This window comes from Geotrypetes seraphini, chromosome 10, assembly GCF_902459505.1.
Source record: "Geotrypetes seraphini chromosome 10, aGeoSer1.1, whole genome shotgun sequence".
Taxonomy (NCBI): Eukaryota; Metazoa; Chordata; class Amphibia; order Gymnophiona; family Dermophiidae; genus Geotrypetes; species Geotrypetes seraphini.
The window spans coordinates 102,076,809-102,097,610 of NC_047093.1; the positions used below are offsets into that span (position 1 = coordinate 102,076,809).

The 20,802-nt window shown below is 47.1% G+C and overlaps 2 protein-coding genes across 6 annotated transcripts in view; one reads left to right on the forward strand and one right to left on the reverse strand.

The window, feature by feature from the left end:
• NOXA1 (NADPH oxidase activator 1) overlaps positions 1 to 18,805 on the forward strand; it is a 199,688-nt gene extending 180,883 nt beyond the window's left edge. For 2 of the 3 annotated variants that reach the window (XM_033961770.1, XM_033961772.1), the window contains one exon: positions 18,006 to 18,805. In XM_033961770.1, the coding sequence (XP_033817661.1) occupies positions 18,006 to 18,100 (95 nt within the window). In that variant the 3' untranslated portion in view covers positions 18,101 to 18,805. Of the gene's footprint in view, positions 1 to 4,978; positions 5,017 to 18,005 lie in introns of those variants that run through there. The other variant, XM_033961773.1, reaches the window with a different exon arrangement.
• A 665-nt stretch (positions 18,806 to 19,470) lies between these two features.
• ENTPD8 (ectonucleoside triphosphate diphosphohydrolase 8) overlaps positions 19,471 to 20,802 on the reverse strand; it is a 158,159-nt gene continuing 156,827 nt past the window's right edge. For 2 of the 3 annotated variants that reach the window (XM_033961779.1, XM_033961776.1), the window contains 2 exons: positions 19,706 to 19,803; positions 19,471 to 19,608 (listed from right to left, as the gene is read on the reverse strand). In XM_033961779.1, coding sequence (XP_033817670.1) covers positions 19,765 to 19,803 — 39 coding nt within the window. In that variant the 3' untranslated portion in view covers positions 19,471 to 19,608; positions 19,706 to 19,764. The remainder of the gene's footprint in view (positions 19,609 to 19,705; positions 19,804 to 20,802) is intronic. The other variant, XM_033961777.1, reaches the window with a different exon arrangement.

Here is a 20,802-nt window from a genome sequence, read left to right on the forward strand (position 1 = left end):
AGCTGATGGCTTTGTGAGATAGGGAAGGGGGAAGAGATAGTGTTTGCTCCTCCCTAACGCCAGTCCTGGAGCCACAGCCAAATTTGGGGGAGGCCATTGCCCCTGTGGCCCCCCTACTCCGTTCCAATGCCTATGCCTAGCAGGATCCTAAATCATTGCAAGATTCCATGTTGCTTACCTCCAGATATGAAAATTGGCTTTCTCCAGATATGCCTTATGGACTTTCCTCCAGGAACTTGTCCAACCTTTTCTTAAACCCATCTATGCTGTTTTTACCACATCCTCTGGCAATAAATTCCAAAGTTTAATTATGGAGCAAGTGAAAAAATTCCAGATTGCCATAGACTATGTGATCTGACATATTATGCATGTATTCCCCGTGATCATTCATTATAAGCTATCAGATTGTCTTGCCTGTTTTGCTCTGCTCCTATGGGTTGTAGATAACTTTAAAAAAAAAACAGTAGGGAATCTATGCATGTTTTCCTATAACCCGTCCTGAGCTTTCTGGGAGAATGGAATATAAACTGAAATAAATAAATAAATATGTGTTCTCAATCCAGTCCTACAGACACACTAAGCCAGTCTATTTTCAGGATATCTAACAATGATTATGCCAGAGACAGATTTACAAGCACTGCCTCTATTGTATGGAAATTTATCACATGGATATCACTATGTAACACAATTTTTGTTCCTGGGCAGTAAGTATAATTTCCTAATTGCTCATATCAATGTCCTGGTCTGTTATTTCCAAAAAACTTTACTATTGTGACTAGGATAGTCAAATTTTGCAATTTACCTTTTTATAACATAAAAACATTGAATTTTCATCTTTTCATTCTTATAAAGTCATAAAAAGTAACATATGAGTCACGATTAACTTGTATTTATATTGAAGTTATACAAAGATGACCACAGAAAATTTAGAAGTGAGTTTTTTGAGATTTGCAATAATATTGTAAGTCACTTTCACAAATCAGCCCCCAGATGTAGTCTCTCATATTCTTCTTATATTGTCCTTGGTAGCGGCGTTCATAAGAACATAAGAATTGCTGCTGCTGGGTCAGACCAGTGGTTCATCGTGCCCAGCAGTCTGTTCACGCAGCGGCCCTTAGGTCAAAGAGCAGTGCCCTAACTGAGACTAGCCTTACCTGTGTATGTTCAGCAGGAACTTGTCTAACTTTGTCTTGAATCCCTGGAGGGTGTTTTCCCCTATAACAGCCTCTGGAAGAGCGTTCCAGTTTTCTACCACTCTCTGGGTGAAGAAGAACTTCCTTATGTTTGTACGGAATCTATCCCCTTTTAACTTTAGAGAGTGCCCTCTCGTTCTCTTTACGTTGGAGAGGGTGAACAACCTGTCTTGATCTACTAAGTCTATTTCCTTGAAAGTCCAGGTGGAAGTGCTCACTTTGCTACTCTGAGTATGCTCCCATGTTCTCCTTGAATGTCTCAAGATGAGCATCAAGAACATCCTATAGACCATTTTACTGTTTTTCACCAAATTCTCAACCAACTCCACTAGTTTTTGGCCTTGTGATTATCCAGGAAGTTCTAAACCACTGCAACAAAGCTGTTCCAAACTGCTTTCTCCTTCCTAGTTAGCCTCTTGGGAAATTCCTCTGCCAACAATAGAAGGAATCGAACATGTTCTCTTCTATTGCAGAATATTTTACAGATACTTTTACAGATACTTTCCAAGCTGTTCAAAGCTGTTTTCTCCTTCCTAGTTAGCTTCTTAGGAAATTCCTCTGCCAACAACAGAAGGAATCGGACATGTTCTCTTCTATTGCAGAATATTTTACAGATATTTTTCTCATTTCTGTAGGCTGAAACCACAGGGTTATAGTCACATGATTTCCCCTATCTCTTCAAGCGACCCGTTATGTTGCGACTCCATCTTTTCCAGACATTAAATCAAAATATTTTGTTCTATTAATAAAAATATCTACTCTGTTTATACTTTGCTGTGTCACAAGTTTCTGAAGGATTTCTATTATTCAGCTACATCTTTCATATAATATTAGTTTCTTAAAGTTTTAACTAAAATTGTATCTAATTGTATCTAATATGTATTAGATACAATTTTAGTTAAAACTTTAAGGAGTAATGGGCCCCCCTTATATTCTGCATAATACAATTATCACCATCAACGTCATCCAAGGAGCCCACACCATGCATGCACGAGTACCTTCCTGCCTGACATAGGCACGTGGCTCCATAGTTCTGTTTTTCTACGAAGCTAGAAGTAATTTTCTTCAAATGTTCTTCGTTTTGCGTTGCCTTCCTGCTTGCGTGTTATTTTATTCTTTTTTCTTTTATTGTTTATTTAATTTCTCCCTCGGTTTTAAAAAAAAAGTTTCGGGAGTTTGAATTTCCTTTGTCAACCATCCAGCGGTTTGACCAGCGGGTCTTTTCCACGCTTCAGCCATTGAGTTTAATTTGGCTGAGGCGAACTTCATGTCGATGCCACGTCAAAATCAAGCTGACCCATTCCACATCCTTCTTAGATAAACATCTAATCCCCTACGCTTCCTCTCGGGCCCTAATCAGAACCTTCTAACCGATCAGAACCTTCTAACTGTTCCTTCAATCATATAACTTTTTTACACTCGAAACACCAACTTCTCCGCTACTGCCCCTTCCCTCTGGAACGCCATGCCGTCACACCTTCACTTTGAAAACTCCCTTGACAAATTCAAAATCAAATTCAATATCTTTCTATTCCAAGATGCCTAACAAAATAAAAGTTAGATCTTTCTCTAGCCATCTTTCAATGTTTATTAAGAACAGCTTTCAAGAAGTGACCGCCCCTCCTCACTTGTTCCTTCCCCTCCTTCCCACTCTTTTAACTTTTACTTTAACTTCAATGTATTTTTTGAATTTTCCCTCCCCTTAGCACCTTCTGTATCAATTCCCCCTTCCCTGTTGTCTCGGTCCTGTCCACGTACTACCCCATTTTATTTTAATTATTTTAAACTTCTATTTTAGTATTGTAAACCGACCAGATACTTGCTGATGGCCAGTCTATCAAACTGTAAATAAACTTAGAAACTTGATCAGTGTTCTCAGACAATTTTAATCACAGACCCTCACAACTGGTATCTCCAGTGTCTGGGTCCAGAGCACCATCTTGTGTGCTTTCTTCATCTCTACAGATGCACACCATTTGAAGCATTTTACAGCAAGAAAAGTTGTTCAGTGTTGGCATGGAGGGAGATTTGTTATCGACACCATCTATATCGAAGGCAGCAATGCCGAAGACACTGACACCACCTGATGCAATATCAACCCAGGTGTCCCAGGTAACCGCTCCATCTGGTAATCCAGCTAAAAAGCCAACAGCTTCCCAGATGTGGTCACAGGTCACTAAGGCATCGAGTCCATTCATGACGACCAAGTGAAAACCCCTTATGCGACTTGTTCCAACATCGAAAGGTGCATCATCAGCTGAGCCATCCTCTTTGGAACAAGTCACAGCACCGTTGGTATTGGCGACTAAGCCAAAGGTACTTGTGTCTTCTTTTCAACAGAAGCTTGATGCTCTGTTTCATGAGGGGTTTCAGGATAAGTTTAATCTTATGAACCCGACACCGACTCCTCCGGTTTTCCAGTACCGTCAATGCTCCATCGATGCAACGCCATGGATCTCAACACCATTCATGTCCATCTAGTCCTGCATTAAAGCATCGTTCCTCCAGACATCGTTCCACCTCCTCAAAGCATCAATCTTCATCTTCAAGACAGTCTAGCAGGAGTTCCTCTGAATCCAAGCATGTTTCTCATAAATGAAAACATTTTAAGGAATTCTCAACACTGGAGCAGCACCAGTCCATGCATCATTCTCCTTCTGTCCCTGCGAGCTCATCCCCATCCCCATCCCCATCCTGTTCCTGCAAGGCCTGTCCCTGCAAACCATCTGATCCCATCCAGACAAGCCTCAAATAGTTTTATAATGAACTTATTTTATTAAAGTATAAAAAGAAACAATATTCTGTACAATTGTCATTTTATAAATCAAAGTTCTAACTGATGAACTAGAGAAAGAGATGTTCAGCTGGCAGGGCTTTGTTTATAAATGTTTATCAACACCACTAATATACTACTTTATCCTAAAGCAAAAAAAGAAAATAAATATAATTTTTTTCTACCTTTGTTGTCTGGTTCCTACTTTCATCTTCTCTTCATTCAATTCCTTCCATCCACTCTCTGCCTTCTCTCTACCTCTTCCATATGCTCTGTTACTATGCCTGTCCCTTCCATCTCTCTCTCCACACCCACACACCCCCATTGGTCTGGCACCCATCTTCTTCCTCCCAGTCTGGCATCTCTGTTTTCTTCCCTTCCATGGTCTTCTCCCCACTCTCTCTTCCCCATTTCCCTTCAGAGTCTTCTCCCTACTCTCTCTTCCCCATTTCCCTTCAGAGTCTTCTCCCTACTCTCTCTTCCCCATTTCCCTTCAGAGTCTTCTCCCTACTCTCTCTTCCCCATTTCCCTTCAGTCTTCTCCCTACTCTCTCTTCCCCATTTCCCTTCAGTGTCTTCTTCCCACTCTCTCTTCCCCATTTCTCTTCAGCGTTTTCTCACCTCTCTCTTTCCCATTTCCCTTCAGCGTCTTCTCACCTCTCTTTCCCATTTCCCTTCAGCGTCTTCTCACCTCTCTTTCCCATTTCCCTTCAAGCGTCTTCTCACCTCTCTCTTCCCCATTTCCCTTCAGCACCTTTTCAGCACTCTTCTTCCCCATTTCCCTTCAACATCTGTTCCTCTCCACCCCCTCCCTCCCTCCATCTTTCTCTCTACCCCCCTTAGAACCCATCACACAATCCAGCAGCCCCCTCCCTCCTGCCATGGTCCAAGTATCTCCCTTCCTCCTTCTTACCTTAGTGGTGATTTTTAATTTTCTTTCTACAACAGCTGGAGCCTATAAGTCGCATGTGTCTGCCAGAAACTTCTTCTCTGATGCAACTTTCTGTTTCCAGATGCTTCAAAGAAGAACTTTCCAGCAGCATCATGCGACTTCAAGATTCCGGCTGCTTAGAGAAATAAAATTAAAAATCACCCAGGTAAGAAGGAGGGAGGGATATGCCTGGATGGATGGCAGCAATCATTAGTAACGAGGGAGGGGGTTTCTGGACCGCACAATTGGTGTCTGCATGTATTCCCTCCCTTAACTGCGGAGACAAGGCCATTCACCATTTCAGCGGGTTACCCACGGCTAGCCACAGGTAACAGCCACCGTGTCATTCTCTAATTCTGACCTAAAGGATGACTCAAATCCGGATCCTTCTCCTTCAGCTACCGAAGATTCTCCTGCATTGAAGTCTCCTAATCACTTTCCAATTAGAACATCTTCTCCTTCAGAGAGACTTTCTTTTACTCGTTTTATTAGACAGTTGGGAAAGGATCTCTCTGTGAAGCTAGATTCAGATTCCAAATAAAGTGCTGAATTTTTGGAAACTTTGGACTATGAGCAGCCTCCTAAGAAGCTCCTAAAACTTCATTTACATGGAATATTGAGAGAAACCCTCTACAAGAATTGGGAATCTCCTCTTTCTGTTCCTGTTGCTCCCAGGAAATTGGACTCTCTCTATATAATTATTTCAATTCCAGGATTTGACAAACCTCAACTACCTCAACAATCTTTTGTTGTGGAGTCTACTTTAAAGAAATCCACACCATCCAAGGTCTATGTTTCAGTCCTCCAAGGCTGGGAGTGACAGACTATGGATAGATTTGGCCAAAGGCTCTACCAAAATTCTATGTTAGCCAATCAAGTCCTCAATTACAACTTCTATTTTTCTTGCTATTTGAAACAGCTCGTGAAGCATTTCTGGTTTTCAAAAATATCTTCCTTCTCACAAACTGAAAGATTTTCAACGCCTTATTAGCACTGTCACTCAGTTGAGTAAGTATATGGTTCATTCAGCTTATGATGTTTTCGAATTCACTTCCAGGGCTTCTTCTATATCTGTTGCCATGAGAAGATTGGCATGGCTCAGGGTGTCTGATATGGATGTTAACCTTCAGGATAGATTAGCAAATGTCCCTTGCTTGGGAGATGAGATATTTGGGGATTCCACAGATACTGCAACTCAAAAACTCACTGCTCATAAAATCCGATGGAATACCTTGGTTAAACCTAAACTCAGGCCTTCCATATCAAGAGCATTTAGGCCATATTCTTCTTATCAGAGGTGTTTTTCAGCAAAGTCTTCTGCTCCTGCCTGGCCACAACAGAAGAAACAAAAACAGCAATGTCCTCAACAGTCTCAGACATCTGCTCCTGCTAAGTCTTTTTGACCAAGTAATTGACAGTATAGTTGCAATCCCAATACTTCAGTCTCTACCTCAGCCAATTGGAGGTCGTCTCCAACTCTATGTTTATCGTTGGGAGTTGATCACCTCTGATCTATGGGTTCTGCAGATCATTTGAGAGGGTTACTCTCTTCATTTTCTATCCCTCCAGATCATCTTCCAAAAAGCACAGTTACTTACCGTAACAGGTGTTATCCAGGGACAGCAGGCATATATTCTCACATGGGGGTGACGTCATCTACGGAGCCCCAATGCGGAAGCATTTTCAAGCAAACTTGATTGAAGATTTAAGTTTGCTCTGCTGCTCCACGCATGCGTGCCTTCCTGCTCCACTAGGGGGCGCATCCCCTCGTGGTCTCCAGTTCACTTAACTAGCAAAGAAGCCAACCTCGGGGAGGTGGGCGGGTTGTTACGGTAAGTAACTGTGCTTTATCCCAGGACAAGCAGGCATGATATTCTCACATGTGGGTGACCTCCAAGCTAACTGAAAAGGGATGGAGGGAAGTTGGCAATTTAAGCAAATAGATTTCGTAAAACCGATTGGCCGAATCGGCCATCGCTCCTGGACAGTGAGTCCAGACAGTAATGGGAGGTGAAAGTATGAACCGAAGACCACGTGGCAGCCTTGCAGATTTCCTCAATAGGTGTGGACCTGAGGAACACTACGGAGGCTGCCATCGCTCGGACCTTGTGTCCCGTTACTCGACCATGCAGTGCGAGACCAGCCCGAGCGTAGCAGAAGGAGATGCAATCGGCCAACCAGTTGGACAAGGTGTGCTTGGAGACTGGGTGGCCTAACCGGTTTGGGTCGAAGGACAAAAACAATTGTGGGACTTTCCGGTGTGGTTGAGTGTATTGGAGGTAGAAGGCCAACGCTCTCTTACAGTCAAGAGTGTGGAGCGCCACCTCTCCGGGATGAGAGTGGGGCTTGGGAAAAAACACAGGTAAGACAATGGACTGATTGAGATGAAAATCAGACACTACTTTAGGCAAGAACTTTGGATGAGTGCGGAGTACCACCTTGTCATGATGGAATACCGTGAAGGGTGGGTCCGCCACTAGAGCTTGTAGCTCACTAACCCGCCGAGCGGAAGTGAGCGCAAGCAGGAAAATCACCTTCCAAGTGAGGAATTTTGGATAGCATTTGTCTAGGGGCTCAAATGGAGGTTTCATTAGTTGAGCCAGAACCACGTTAAGGTCCCAAACCACCGGAGGAGGTTTGAGAGGAGGGTGGACATTCAGAAGACCTTTCATGAAGCGAGAGACTAGGGGGTGGAGCGAGAGGGCTTTCCCTTCCAGGGGCTGATGGAAGGCTGCAATCGCACTGAGGTGTACTCGAATGGAGTTGGTCTTTAGGCCGGAGTGAGATAATTGAAGTAAATAGTCAAGGACCAGGGGGACAGGGACCGACACCGGGTCCTGGCTGTGAGAGGAGCACCAGGCTGAGAATCTGGTCCACTTTTGGGAGTAGCAGGTTCTCGTTGAGGTCTTTCTAGAGGCCTCCAATATCTCCTTGACTGATTGAGACACGGGGAGAGAAGTCAGGGGGAAAGAAACCAAGCATTCAGATGAAGAGATTGAAGATTGGGATGTAACAGTGAACCCTGACCCTGTGATAGTAGAGAGGGAAACCGAGGCAGAGGCAGTGGATCTCTAACACTGAGTTGAAGTAGAAGGGTAAACCAAGGCTGGCGTGGCCAGCGAGGAGCAATCAGGATCAGGGTGGCTTGTACTGTTTTCAGGTGGACAAGCGTCCGCAGGATCAGAGGAAACGGCGGGAACGCATACAGGAACCTTCCCTCCCAGTCGAGGAGGAAGGCGTCGGCCTCGAGCCGGTCCAGGGAGTACATCCGGGAGCAGAAGAGAGGCAGTTTGTGATTGTGGGGGGATGCGAACAGATCTATTTGAGGTGTCCCCCACTGTTTGAACACCTGTCGTAGGGTTTGAGAGTGCAATGACCACTTGTGAGGCTGGAGGAGGCGGCTGAGTCTGTCCGCCAGACAGTTTTGTTCTCCTTGTATGTACACCGCTCGAAGGAAGGTGTTGTTGGAGATTGCCCATTTCCAGAGGCGCAGGGCTTCCCGACAGAGGGACCAAGACCCTGTTCCTCCTTGTTTGTTTACATAGTACATTGCTACCTGGTTGTCGGTTCGGATGAGGACCACCCGGTCGTGGAGCAGATGTTGGAAGGCTACAGCTGCGAGATAGATGGCCCAGAGCTCTAGCACGTTGATGTGACAGCGGCGGTCTTCCGCTGACCACATCCCCTGCATGCGTAGGCCATCCAGATGGGCTCCCCAAGCGTACTCTGACGAGTCCGTGGTGAGTACCTTGCTGTGATGAGGGGCGAGGAAGAGTAAACCTTTGGAAAGATTTGAAGAGTCGGCCCACCAGCGGAGCGATCTTTGCAAGGAAGGAGTCACTGTCATGGGACGGTCGATCGGGTCACGGTCTTGACGCCATTGAGAGGCCAGGGTCCATTGAGGGATTCTCAGATGGAGGCGGGCGAAGGGTGTGACATGGACGGTAGAGGCCATGTGGCCTAGGAGAGTCATCATCTGTCGAGCTGATACCGAGGTCAGCAGAGAGATCCTTCGACTCAGACTTATTAACGCCTCTAGGCGCGGAGGGGGGAGGAAGGAACAGAGGCGAACCGTATCCAGCGTGGCCCCGATGAACTGTAGGGACTGCGAGGGGCGTAGTTGGGATTTTGGGAAGTTTATTTCGAACCCCAGACTTTGTAGGTAGGTAATAGTCTGTTGGGTCGCTGAGATAACCCCTTCCCTGGACGGGGCTTTGATCAGCCAGTCGTCCAGGTAGGGGAATACCTGGAGGCCCTGGGAACGTAAGGTTGCTGTGACCACCACGAGGCACTTGGTGAAGACCCGAGGTGATGATGCTAGGCCGAAGGGGAGGACTCGGTATTGTAGGTGCCAGTCCCCTACCTGAAAACACAAGAACTTGCGGTGAGCGGGGTGTACTGGGACATGTGTGTACGCCTCCTTCAGATCGAGGGAGCAGAGCCAGTAGCCCTCGTCGATCAGGGGGTAGAGGGTCGGTAGGGAAAGCATCCAAAATTTTTCCCGTACTAAAAATTTGTTGAGGCGTCTCAAGTCTAGTATTGGGCGTAGGTCTCCCGTTTTTTTCGGTACCAGGAAGTAGTGGAAGTAGAAGCCCTTCCCCCGTTGGTCGGGGGGAACCTCCTCCACTGCCCTGAGGCGAAGCAGGTCTCGAGCCTCGGAGAGGAGTAGGGGTAGCTGCGTCCGGTTGGGAGGGCTATTCCTTGGGGGGTTGTCTGGAGGAATGGCCCGAAAGTTGAGAGAGTATCCTGATGAGATCACGCCAAGGACCCATGCGTCCGATGTGACTTGTTCCCAATGAGGGTAAAAGGCTTTGAGGCGGCCCCCGATGGGAAGGAGGCCTGTGACTATGGTGGAGGGGGCTCGCCCCCTTCCGTGAATCCTGTCAAAAGGACGGGGATGGTTTGGAAGTCGCAGGCGGTTGGGACTTGGGCATGGCCCGGTGGTGGGCTTGCGGATGCCTGGGTGGAGGCCGCGAGAAGGGAGGGGTGGATTTTTGAGGGTAGCGGCGTGGAGGGGCCCTGAACAGCCTGGGCACGGGCGGTTTAGGCTTTTGCCGGACGAGGGAGGCAAACGAGCGTTCGTGTTCGGAGAGGCGTTTTGTAGCCGCCTCGATCGTGTCATCGAACAGTTCTTTTCCCACACAGGGTAGGTTAGCCAACCGGTCCTGTAAGTTGGGGTCCATGTCGACCAGGCGCAGCCAAGCTAGTCGGCGCATGGCGATAGCAAAGGCTGCCTCTCTGGAGGAGAGTTCGAAGCCATCGTAGGCCGCGTGGAATAGATGGAGGCGCAGGTTGGAGAGGGACTCTAAAAGCAGGCCAAACGCTCCTTGGCGGGAGGCCGGTAGGTCAGTCTCAAAGGCTCTCAATAGTCCAATGAGGTGTTTGAGGTAGGATGTGAAGGTGAAAGTGTAGCTTTGCACCCTAGAGGCCATCATGGCATTTTGATATAGTCTCCTGCCGAACTTGTCTAGGGTTCGGCCTTCTCGGCCTGGGGGGACCGTGGCTGAAACCTGGGATGGGTGGGCCTTTTTCAAGGAGGATTCTACTAGCAGCGACTGGTGGGAGAGCTGTGGTTGTTCGAATCCCGGCTAGGGTACTGTGCGGTACTTGGCCTCCATTTTGGAGGGTACGGCTGTGACCATGTAGGGGGTCTCCAGGTTCCTGAAGAAGGCCTGTTGGAGTACCGGGTTAGGTGGTAAGCGGAGGGACTCTCTGGGCAGGGATGGCATATCCAGCTCCGCTAGGTATTCCTTAGAGTACCTGGAGTCGGACTGGAGGTCTAAGTCCAAGGCGTGGCCCATGTCCTGGACAAAGCGAGTGAAGGATGGGCGAGATGTTCCCGAGGCCCCGTGCGGGGTCGGTGAACGAGACCTCCGTCGGGTGGAGAAGGATGGGGAGGCTTCCCTCGAGTATCGAGGTTCCTGCTCCGATCCACGCTCCGAGACCGGGGAAGTACTGTGAAAGTGTTCCGGGGTCGTAGATCTCGGATGTCTCGAGGAGCCCCTCGGAGACGATGTCGGGGTTCGAGGTACCGATCGATGTCGAATCGGCGACTTCGACCAGGACTCCCTCGGTGAAAACCTGCGACCTCGGGTTGGAGTCCCGGTCTGAGGGGGAGTTCGGAGGATGCGCGGGTTGGAGAGTAATAACTCAGCCACCCTTAGCGGTCCCGTACGAGGTATAGGTGAACGGCCTCGTAGAGTGGGGGAACCCCGGGCCTTCTTGGAGGTACGGCGGTTCGAGGTTTCTGTCATTTTAGCACGACGTTTTGCACCGTGGCGGTCTGTGGAGGGAGAGTGCCTCGGGTGCCTCGGTGAGGAGTCCGAGGAAAATGGAATGCGGCGAAGCTTGCGCGCTTTTCTTCAAGGTGGCTCGACGCAAGGCTCAGGCTGGTCTGGCACATGCGGGGTCGAGGTCGAGGCCGGTTGCAAATGGGCCATTGCAGCGGACAGCTCCGACGAGATCATCGCTCGGAGTAGGTCCTGGAAAACGGGCACGGACAGCATCGAGGGCATGTCCACTGCCTCGGTGCACTCCACCGGGGGCGACCTCGTATCAGAGTATTCCCGTGTGGTGGAGGCACGGCCCGAAGGCTTGGAGGGCTTCGCCGGGGCTGTAAACATGGGACTTCCGCCATGCGTCGCCGGTGTCCCCGAGGCCGGTTTCTTTGCTGGTACAGAACCTGAAGAGGGAAGAGGGGACTTACCCGGAGCCGAGGTTTTCTGTTGTCCTGAGGGCTTCGGGTTCGAGTCTCGAGGTGATGCCGAGGTATTCGGGGCCGAGGTCAAGGCCGGGGCCGAGGCCGGGGCCGACCTCGAGGCCGAGGTAGAGGATTGGTCTGGGGCGAAAAGATCCGCCATGCAGGCTTTCCTTCGACAGAGGGCCCGGTTCTGGAAAGTAGCGCACTGGGGGCAGAAGTCGGTTGGATGAGCGGCCCCCAGGCAGAGGATGCACCGGCGATGCGGGTCTGTGATGGAAAGAAGCCGCTCGCACCGGGAGCACTTTTTAAAGCCGGTCAAAGGCCGGGACATAGAATCGAAACTGGCCGCGGCTCAAATAGCCACGCGGCCACGGGGACCCGGAAGCCTCCGGGTCGTTGAAAAACGAAGCAGGAACAGTTGAAACAAGAAAAAAACTCGCGCACAGCGACTAAATCGAGAAAAACAAGAAAAAATTGCGATGCTAGAAGGCAGTTGGGGCAGAGCCTGAAAAAACACAACTTCTAGGCTCAGCGGAAAATTTTGAACTGGAGACCATGAGGGGATGCGCCCCCTAGTGGAGCAGGAAGGCACGCATGCGTGGAGCAGCAGAGCAAACTTAAATCTTCAATCAAGTTTGCTTGAAAATGCTTCCGCATCGGGGCTCGGTAGATGACGTCACCCCCATGTGAGAATATCATGCCTGCTTGTCCTGGGATAAAGTCTACTTCCAACCCTCACCAGTCCTCCCTTCTTCTTCAGGAAATCTATTCCTTACTAATCTTCAATGCTATCGAGTATGTTCCTGTGGATCAGCAAAACAGGGGGGGTTTACTCCCGATATTTTCTAGTCCTGAAGAAGACAGGAGGTCTCCGACCTATTTTAGATCTCAGAGCCCTCAACAATTTTCTCATCAAGAAGTTTTGCATGATGTCTCTAGCCACTCTATATCTCCTCTTGGCTCACAACGATTGGCTATGCTCTCTGAATCTCAAGGAAGCCTATACTCATATCAAAATTCACCTGGCTTTCAGGAAATACCTCAGATTTCAAGCATCCCATCACCACTATCAATATAAGGTTCTCCCTTTTGGCCTGGCATCCTCTCCCAGAGTCTTCACCAAGTGCCTGGTGGTGGTGGCAGCGGCCTTGAGGTCTCAGGGCCTTCAAGTCACCCTAAATGACTGGCTCATCAAAGACCCTTCATCTATCTCAAGATGTACATATAGCGATGAATTACACCATACTGTTTCTCCAGAACTTGGGGTTCAAAATCAACTTTCCCAAATCCCACCTTCATCCATCTCAGAGGATCCAGTTTATTGGAGCTCTTCATGACACAACTCAGCTGAGGGTATTTCTTCCTTAAGAGCATCAGGACGCTTTGCTTCAGCTTTGTCATAAGATGGCCCGGTTCCAGTTCACCTCGGTTAGGCAACTGATGGTTCTTTTAGGCCACATGGCCTCTACAGTCCACGTAACTCCTTTTGTGAGGCTTCACCTCAGGACACCTCAATGATCTCTGGCTTCATAATGGTCTCAAGCAACCAACCCCTTTTTGCAGCACATTTCTGTCACCTCATCTCTTCGACAGTCATTTCAGTGGTGGATGAATTCTTCTAATCTATCCAGAGGTCTTCTGTTTCACACACCTCCTCATCAAAAAGTTTTGACCACGGATGCATGCACTTATGCTTGTTGGGCTCATCTGGATGGCCTTCAAACTCAGGGTCATTGGTCATCCAATTTCAAATCAACCTCCTGGAACTCAGAGCGATTTATTATGCCCTCAAAGCTTTGAAGCATTTAATAGTCAACCAGACAGCGTGCCAGACTTTAAGAATAAATGGGATACCCATGTGGGATCCCTACGAGGGTCAAGATAAGAAAATTGGGTCATTAGGGCATAGACAGGGGGTGGGGAAGCAAAGTGAGCAAACTTGATGTGCTGTAGCCCTTTTCTGCCGTCATCTTCTATGTTTCATGTCCTTAATGCTTCACACGGACAACCAGGTAGCCATCCTATATAATAAAACCCTAGAGCGTGCATGCGCTCTTGAAATTTTGTGATTCCTGCCACTGTGATTTCTGATCCATGGCAGCCAATCCAGCGGCCGGGAACATTTTGGCCACTCCCCTCCTCCCGCCCTCACTCACCATGGAAGCCAGGCAAGCTCTCTCCCTGCCCGCGTCCTCAGCAGGGAACACACCTTCTGCCCTAACTCGCCGCTGCTGCTGATCTTCCTCTAAAGAGCAGCCTGCGATGGTGTCCGGCTTTAGCGAACCTCGCAGGCTGCTCTCCACCCTCGGTAGCACGTTCCATCTGACGCACGGGATCGCGTCCGAGGGAACGTGCTACCGAGTTGGAGAGCAGCCTGCGAGGTTCGCTAAAGCTGGACACCATCGCAGGCTGCTCTTTACAGGAGGATCAGCCACCATGGGGATCGTGAGAAGAGCCGCCAATACTTTGAAACTTTGCAGGCCAGCCCGCGGGAAGGGAAGGGGGAGGGGCCGAATGGAGCAGGACAGCTCACGGTAAGAGAAGGGAATGGGGGGTGGGGGAAAATGCTGCTACTGCTTCAGCAGGGACCTGGAGGGGAAGGGAAATACCGCTGCTGCTTCTGCAAAGGAAAGTGTGTGGGGGGGGAGAGAAGGGAATGGGGGGTGGGAAAAATGCTGCTACTACTTCACAGGGATCTGGAGGGGAAGGGAAATATCACTGCTGCTTCTGCAAAGGAAAGTGGGGTGGGAGAGAAGGGAATGGGGGTGATGGAAAATGCTGCTACTGCTTTAGCAGGGACCTGGAGGGGAAGGGAAATACCACTGCTGCTTCTGCAAAGGAAAGTGTGGGGGAGAGAGAAGGGAATGGGGGGTGGGGGAAAATGCTGCTACTACTTCACAGGGAACTGGAGGGGAAGGGAAATATCACTGCTGCTTCTGCAAAGGAAAGGGGGGGAGAGAAGGGAATGGGGGGTGGGGGAAAATGCTGCTACTGCTTCAGCAGGGACCTGGAGGGGAAGGGAAATACCGCTGCTGCTTCTGCAAAGAAAAGTGTGTGGGGAGAGAAGGGAATGGGGGGGTGGGGAAAATGCTGCTACTACTTCACAGGGATCTGGAGGGGAAGGGAAATACCACTGCTGCTTCTGCAAAGGAAAGTGTGTGTGGGGGGGGAGAGAAGGGAATGGGGGCTGGGGGAAAATGCTGCTACTACTTCACAGGGACCTGGAGGGGAAGGGAAATACCGCTGCTGCTTCTGCAAAGGAAAGTGGGGGGGGAGAGAGACAGAAAGAAATACAGACAGACAAAGGGTGCAAGGGAGAGAGAGAGAAAAATAGCAGGAGGGAGAGAGACAGAAAGAAAGGAAGAAAGAGACAGGAGCAGGGAGAGAGACATAAATAAAGAAAGACAGACAGGCATATATTCTAGCACCCGTTAATGTAACGGGCTTAAACACTAGTGTATTATATAAACAAGCAAGGAGGCACAGGTTCTTTCCTTCTCTGTCATGAGGCTCAGAAAATCTGGCTTTGGGCGATTCCTCGCAACATCTTTCTCAAAGCTATTTACATTCAGAGTGAACAGAATGTCTTGGCAGACTAGCTCAGCAGACTTCTTCAACCTCACGAACAGACGCTCAATTATGCAGCTCTTCATCTCATTTTTTCTCAATAGGGGATGCCTCAAGTGGATCTCTTTGCATCTTCCCACAACAACAAGTTGCCCCAATTCTGCTCCAGACTCTACTCTCCTCATTATCTGGAGGTGGACACTTTTCTTCTATATTGGATGCACAAGTTCCTCTATGCGTTTCCACCTATTCCTCTCATTCTCAAGACACTTGTCAAAGCCAAGCAGGAGTCAGCCACCATGATACTCATAGCTCCTCGGTGGTCCAGGCAACCTTGGTTCTCCCGTCTACTTCAACTTAGTATCAAGGAACCAATACCTCTGCCTATTTTTCCATCTATTCTTAAGCAGAGTCAAGGTTCTCTTCTACATCCCAACCTTCAGTCTTTACACCTGACAGCTTGGTATCTCTCGGGCTGAATCCAACTGATCTTCATCTTTCTCAACCTGTCAGACTCATTTTGGAACCTTCTAGAAAACCAGCCACTCAGCAGTGTTATCAGCAAAAGTGGACACGTTTTTCTTCCTGGTGTCTCCTTCATCAAAATCCATCTCTATTTAATTGTTTCTGGATTATCTTTTTCATTTATCTGACTCTGGCCTCAAGTCTACATCCATTAGAGTTCATCTCAGTGCTATCACTGCCTTTCATCAACCAGTGGATGGTAAACCACTTACTGCTCATCTTCTGATCTCCAGATTCATGAAAGGACTTTTTAATGTGAAACCACCTCTTAAACCACCTCCAGTGGTTTGGGATCTGAATGTGGTTCTTGCTAAGTTGATGAAGCCTCCATTTGAACCAATGTCTACGGTTCATCTCAGATACCTTACCTAGACAGTGGTTTTTCTCATTTCTCTCACTTCTGCCAGAACAGTGAGTGAACTTCAAGCGCTAGTGGCGGACCCAATTTTTACAGTGTTCCACTAGACAAAGTTATGCTTCACCCTCATCTAAAGTTCTTACCAAAGGTTGTCACCGAATTTCATCTCAATCAATCGATTGTGCTTCCAGTGTTTTTTCCCAAGTCTCATTCTCATCCTAACAAGTTGGGGCATCCTGTTTCCAAGAGAACGATTTCCAACTGGTTGGCTTCCTGCATATTGTTCTGTTAAGCTCAGGCTGGGCTGCAACTAGAGAGTCAGGTCATAGTTCATAAAGTTTGAGCTATGGCAGCTTCAGTAGCTTTTCTTCGCTGTACTCCAATTGATGAAATCTGCAAAGCTGCTACTTGGTCCTCGGTTCATACATTCACCTCACATTATTGTCTGGAATATTTTTCCAGATGGGATGGACACTTGGCCAGTCAGTATTACAAAATTTATTTTCCTAAAAGATCAACACTCCCACCATCCCATTCTGTTTACTTTGAAGGTCACCCACTTGTGAGAATATGCTGTCTGCTTATCCTGGGATAAGATACCAACAAGGAGGCAGTAAAGATCATATGGTTCTGAGAGAAACTGTTTGTTGACCAGCCTATGAACACCAATAGTGAAGAGTCACGTTTGAAATTAAAGTAATTTGATAATGGTATACCCTCAGTGTGATAAAGCAGCGAAGGGAGCAATACTCCTACGCTTCACATCTGAGACAAGGGCCAACCAGTCCCTGCCCCCACACCATCATAGGGTACTACCGTGATGTGTGAAATAAATAAATCAATCAAAACGTGAAAAAAGTGCAAAATAAAGCACAATAATAACACAAGTAAGGTCATGCAAATAGTCACTCTGAGAACCTCCCCCAGAGAACTCCCACAAAGGTCAAAAAGCCGACTTAGCTGAAGCTGATGATAGAAGATAGAACAGCTTCCCAGGACAGGGAGAACCACAGAATACTAGGTCCAACCAATCCTGGGATAAAGCACAGTTACTTACCATAACAGGTGTTATCCAGGGACAGCAGGCAGTTATTCTCACAATCCACCCACCTCCCCTGGTTGGCTTCTTAGCTTGCTTACTGAACTGAGGATCTAGGCGCCTACATCGGGCAGGAAGGCACTCGCGCATGTGTGGTGCAGGCTATCGTGAACTTTCTTAAATTTCTTAAAGTGGCGATGCACTTTTAAAGTGTCTGTACCGGAGCTCCATGGATGACATCACCCATATGTGAGAATATCTGCCTGCTGTCCCTGGATAACACCTGTTACGGTAAGTAACTGTGCTTTCTCTACCCTCCTAATTTCTATAATTACTATTTTAAAATTGTAAACTGCTTAGAAGCCTCAGCAAAGAGCAATATATCAAATGTTAATAAAACTTGAAAACGTCATGATCAGGATAATAAGTTCAGAACAATCTAAGACATTTGAAATGAAAATGATCAAACATTTCAGAACTCACCAAAAAATGAAAAAGAGTTGATTTTTACCTATGTATTAGAAATAATTCTATGTCCTCTCTGTCCCTGTTTCATCATTCTGACAATCCAAGCCCCTGTATTCTTAGGGCCATTAGAAGACTGGAAAGAGCAGGCAAGATGAGTGATCACCCTATCTTGTCAGGGTATAGGTGGTACATGCTTGCTGCTACTATTATAGATAGGAGCTCTAAAGAGATCTGATGCTGCTGAGACCTCCTCTTTCTCAGCCCCTCCTGCTGACTGCCTTGCAATGCTATCTTTTGCTGTGATTTGCTTATTCAGGAAAGGATATTAACTCCAAAAAAGCTAGTCAAAAGGTGATATTTAACAGTTTCTGGTCAGGAAAGAAACAAGCAATGAATTGTAGAACATCCTAATATCGAGAAACTAATCCTTCCTTTCTTTTCCTATGATGCAGTGAATGATTTCTGGCTGGAAGGACAATGCAATGGCCATATTGGAATCTTCCCCAAATGTTTCGCAGCTCTGGCTAGCCCCGATGGAACCTCCTAGTGAATGAAAGAGCGATTATTGTATTTTTGACTCTGATCAACATGCCTGGAATATATAATCTTGAGAATTTTAAACACCTTTCAATGATCTAAAATTTTGTCCACTAAAGAGATTATAGCAGAGAAAAACTTTTTGCAATCTTTGTGCAACCAAGGGCCAAAATTGGGTTCAGTTCCAACAGCAGGCACAGACCATGTATATTAAGACTGTCAAAATGGATGGACCCTTTTGAAACTTTTTTTATATATCCTCTATTTCTCTCTGTCAGTTCTGTTATCACTCTCCCAAATCTCTCCATCACCATTCCTCTGTCTGCCCCATCATATAAACCAAGGTAGTCATGATGGTTGAAGACTTGTGAAGCAAACAGTCTTGGTCTTCTTTCCCAGCTAAAGACTGCTCTTTATTGACTTATGGCCTGATTCTATATAAATAGCACCCAAAAAAGCAATTCTAGAAAGTCCACATACGTTTTATAGAATTGTGCTATGCACCTGTGCATCACATAACCTATTTAGGCCAGCTAAAACCAGGCCTAAATGCATGCACCTAAGTTTTGCCAAACACATTATAACAAAGCACATAGCTTTTAGGAATGCCCATGATTTGCCCATGCCCCTCCCATGACACGCCCCTTTCCACACTAGAACTGGCGCATGCTTTTTTATAGAATAACAATTTCCAAGTTGTGTACGTAACTTTTATTAGTGTCAATTAGCATTAGTTATGAGGTATTAATTGCCAATTATTGATGCCAGTTAGGTCATTTAATCAATTAAGTTGTGCGTGCAAATTAGGAGAAATTGGGAGTTAGAGTGTAGATGTTTTCTTAGCAGTTTCCAGCCACCAGGGTATGCTGCAAAGCAATACCAGTGCTCTCTCCCTGAACAGGAACTGTGAGCATTCACTCTACTAGATTTCCAGTTCCCAGATGCCACAGAGTGTAGCAGCCCCCCTCCAGTTTGGTGTCGATGACTCTAAGATCTGTGGAGAGGAATCCTGCACTAGCACTGGAGAGGCAAGGACAACCCAACAGAGACAGAACATGCCCAGGACCAAGAAAGGGTAAGGAAAGGAATGCTGGAGGATTCCAGAACATAGAAACTGAGAGGTTGTTTGGAAGCACAGGACAAATCAGGGTGGAGAGAGTAGGCCCTGGACAGCAGCAGGGGGAGTGTTGTTAGAAGAGAGTAGGAGACTTATACGGGGAAGAATGTGCTGGTGGATGGGTCTAAGACAGAAAAAAGTTTAGGAAAGGATGAAGGATGGGCCTAGGAGAGAGAGCAAGGGAAAGTGAGGCAAGCATGAAGTGGCCAGGACATATACTGTAAAAGTGATGGAGGGAGGATGAATGTTCTAGAAAGGACCTAGATGCACAAATAGGGAGGACCCAAAAAATGGAATAGGATGGAGGAAGGGGAGAGGCAAAATGTGTGTTTCACAGGAATCAGCTCCACCCCTTCCTCTGTAGTCAGTGGCTGTAGCATCTGCCATCCATTAGCCAGGTCCTGAAATAGAAGAAGGAGGCTCTTAGTAGGAGGGTCATGGAACAGCTGCATGTGCAAGGTTACAGGGGGAGCAGTCTGAGCAGGAGTGGTAGCTTACCAGAACACAGCAACAGCAGAAGGGTTCAGTAGGCTCATAGTCCCCTCAGCATCAGGCAGCTACCAAGTGAAGAACAGCTGTGCAGATATGAAGGCATCCTAGTATGAATAACAAACAAAAATCAGTGTAGATGTACACCAACCACATGACTTTTAAATGTACCAATAAACAATTGAAAATCAGGGTTAGAGGGCAGAAAATTCTGTGGTTGTCCCACTAATTTGTCCATAACTGTTTAATTGGATGTCTTATGCCAGCACCTCAAGTGAGCTCCTCCTAGGATGTATTGCAATGGCTATATAGATGGCTAACCTTATTTTCTCAAATCTATGGCACTTTGTAGTCATTCCCAAAAAGCAATAAAAACTAACTCAGCCTCTGTCCCGAAAGCCTAATTTAATACAAGCAGAGACAGAGATGCTGATTAATAATAATAATAATAATAATAATTTTATTCTTGTATACCGCCATACCCGTAAAGTTCTAGGCGGTTCACATCCATTAATTAAGGTCCGTGATAACACACGGATTTACAAAATTTTGACAAAGATATAGGCAATGAAGTGTGGGGGGGGGAACTCTTTGAAGAGATTAGGTCGAGGTAACGGTATTACAGAAGGGAGGGTTGTAAGATATGATATAGCGAGAGAGAGATAAAATCGGGAGGGGGGGGAGAGAGGGACAGCCGAAGGGGCGGGGTAGAGAGGGAAAGGGGAGAAAATAGGGGGCAAGGGGGATTAAAAGGTCTGTTCACGGAAAAGGTGCGTTTTGAGAAGTTTTCTGAAGCTAAGGTAAAAGGGGGCCTCGAGTATCATTTGGGCAAGCCAAGGGTTCAGCTTGGCTGCCTGGTAAGCAAAGGTTTTGTCGAGAAATCTTTTGAAATGACATAATTTTAGGGATGGGAAGACAAACAGCTGTATTCTGCGGGATTTCTTGTTGGTGAGGTTCAGAGTGAAATGGTGATTGAGGTATCTAGGTAATAGGCCAAAAACAGTTTTGTAACAGAAGCAGGCGAATTTGAATAGGACTCTGGATTCGAAGGGGAGCCAATGCAGTTGGTGGTAGAAAGGTGTGATGTGGTCCCATTTGTTCAGGCC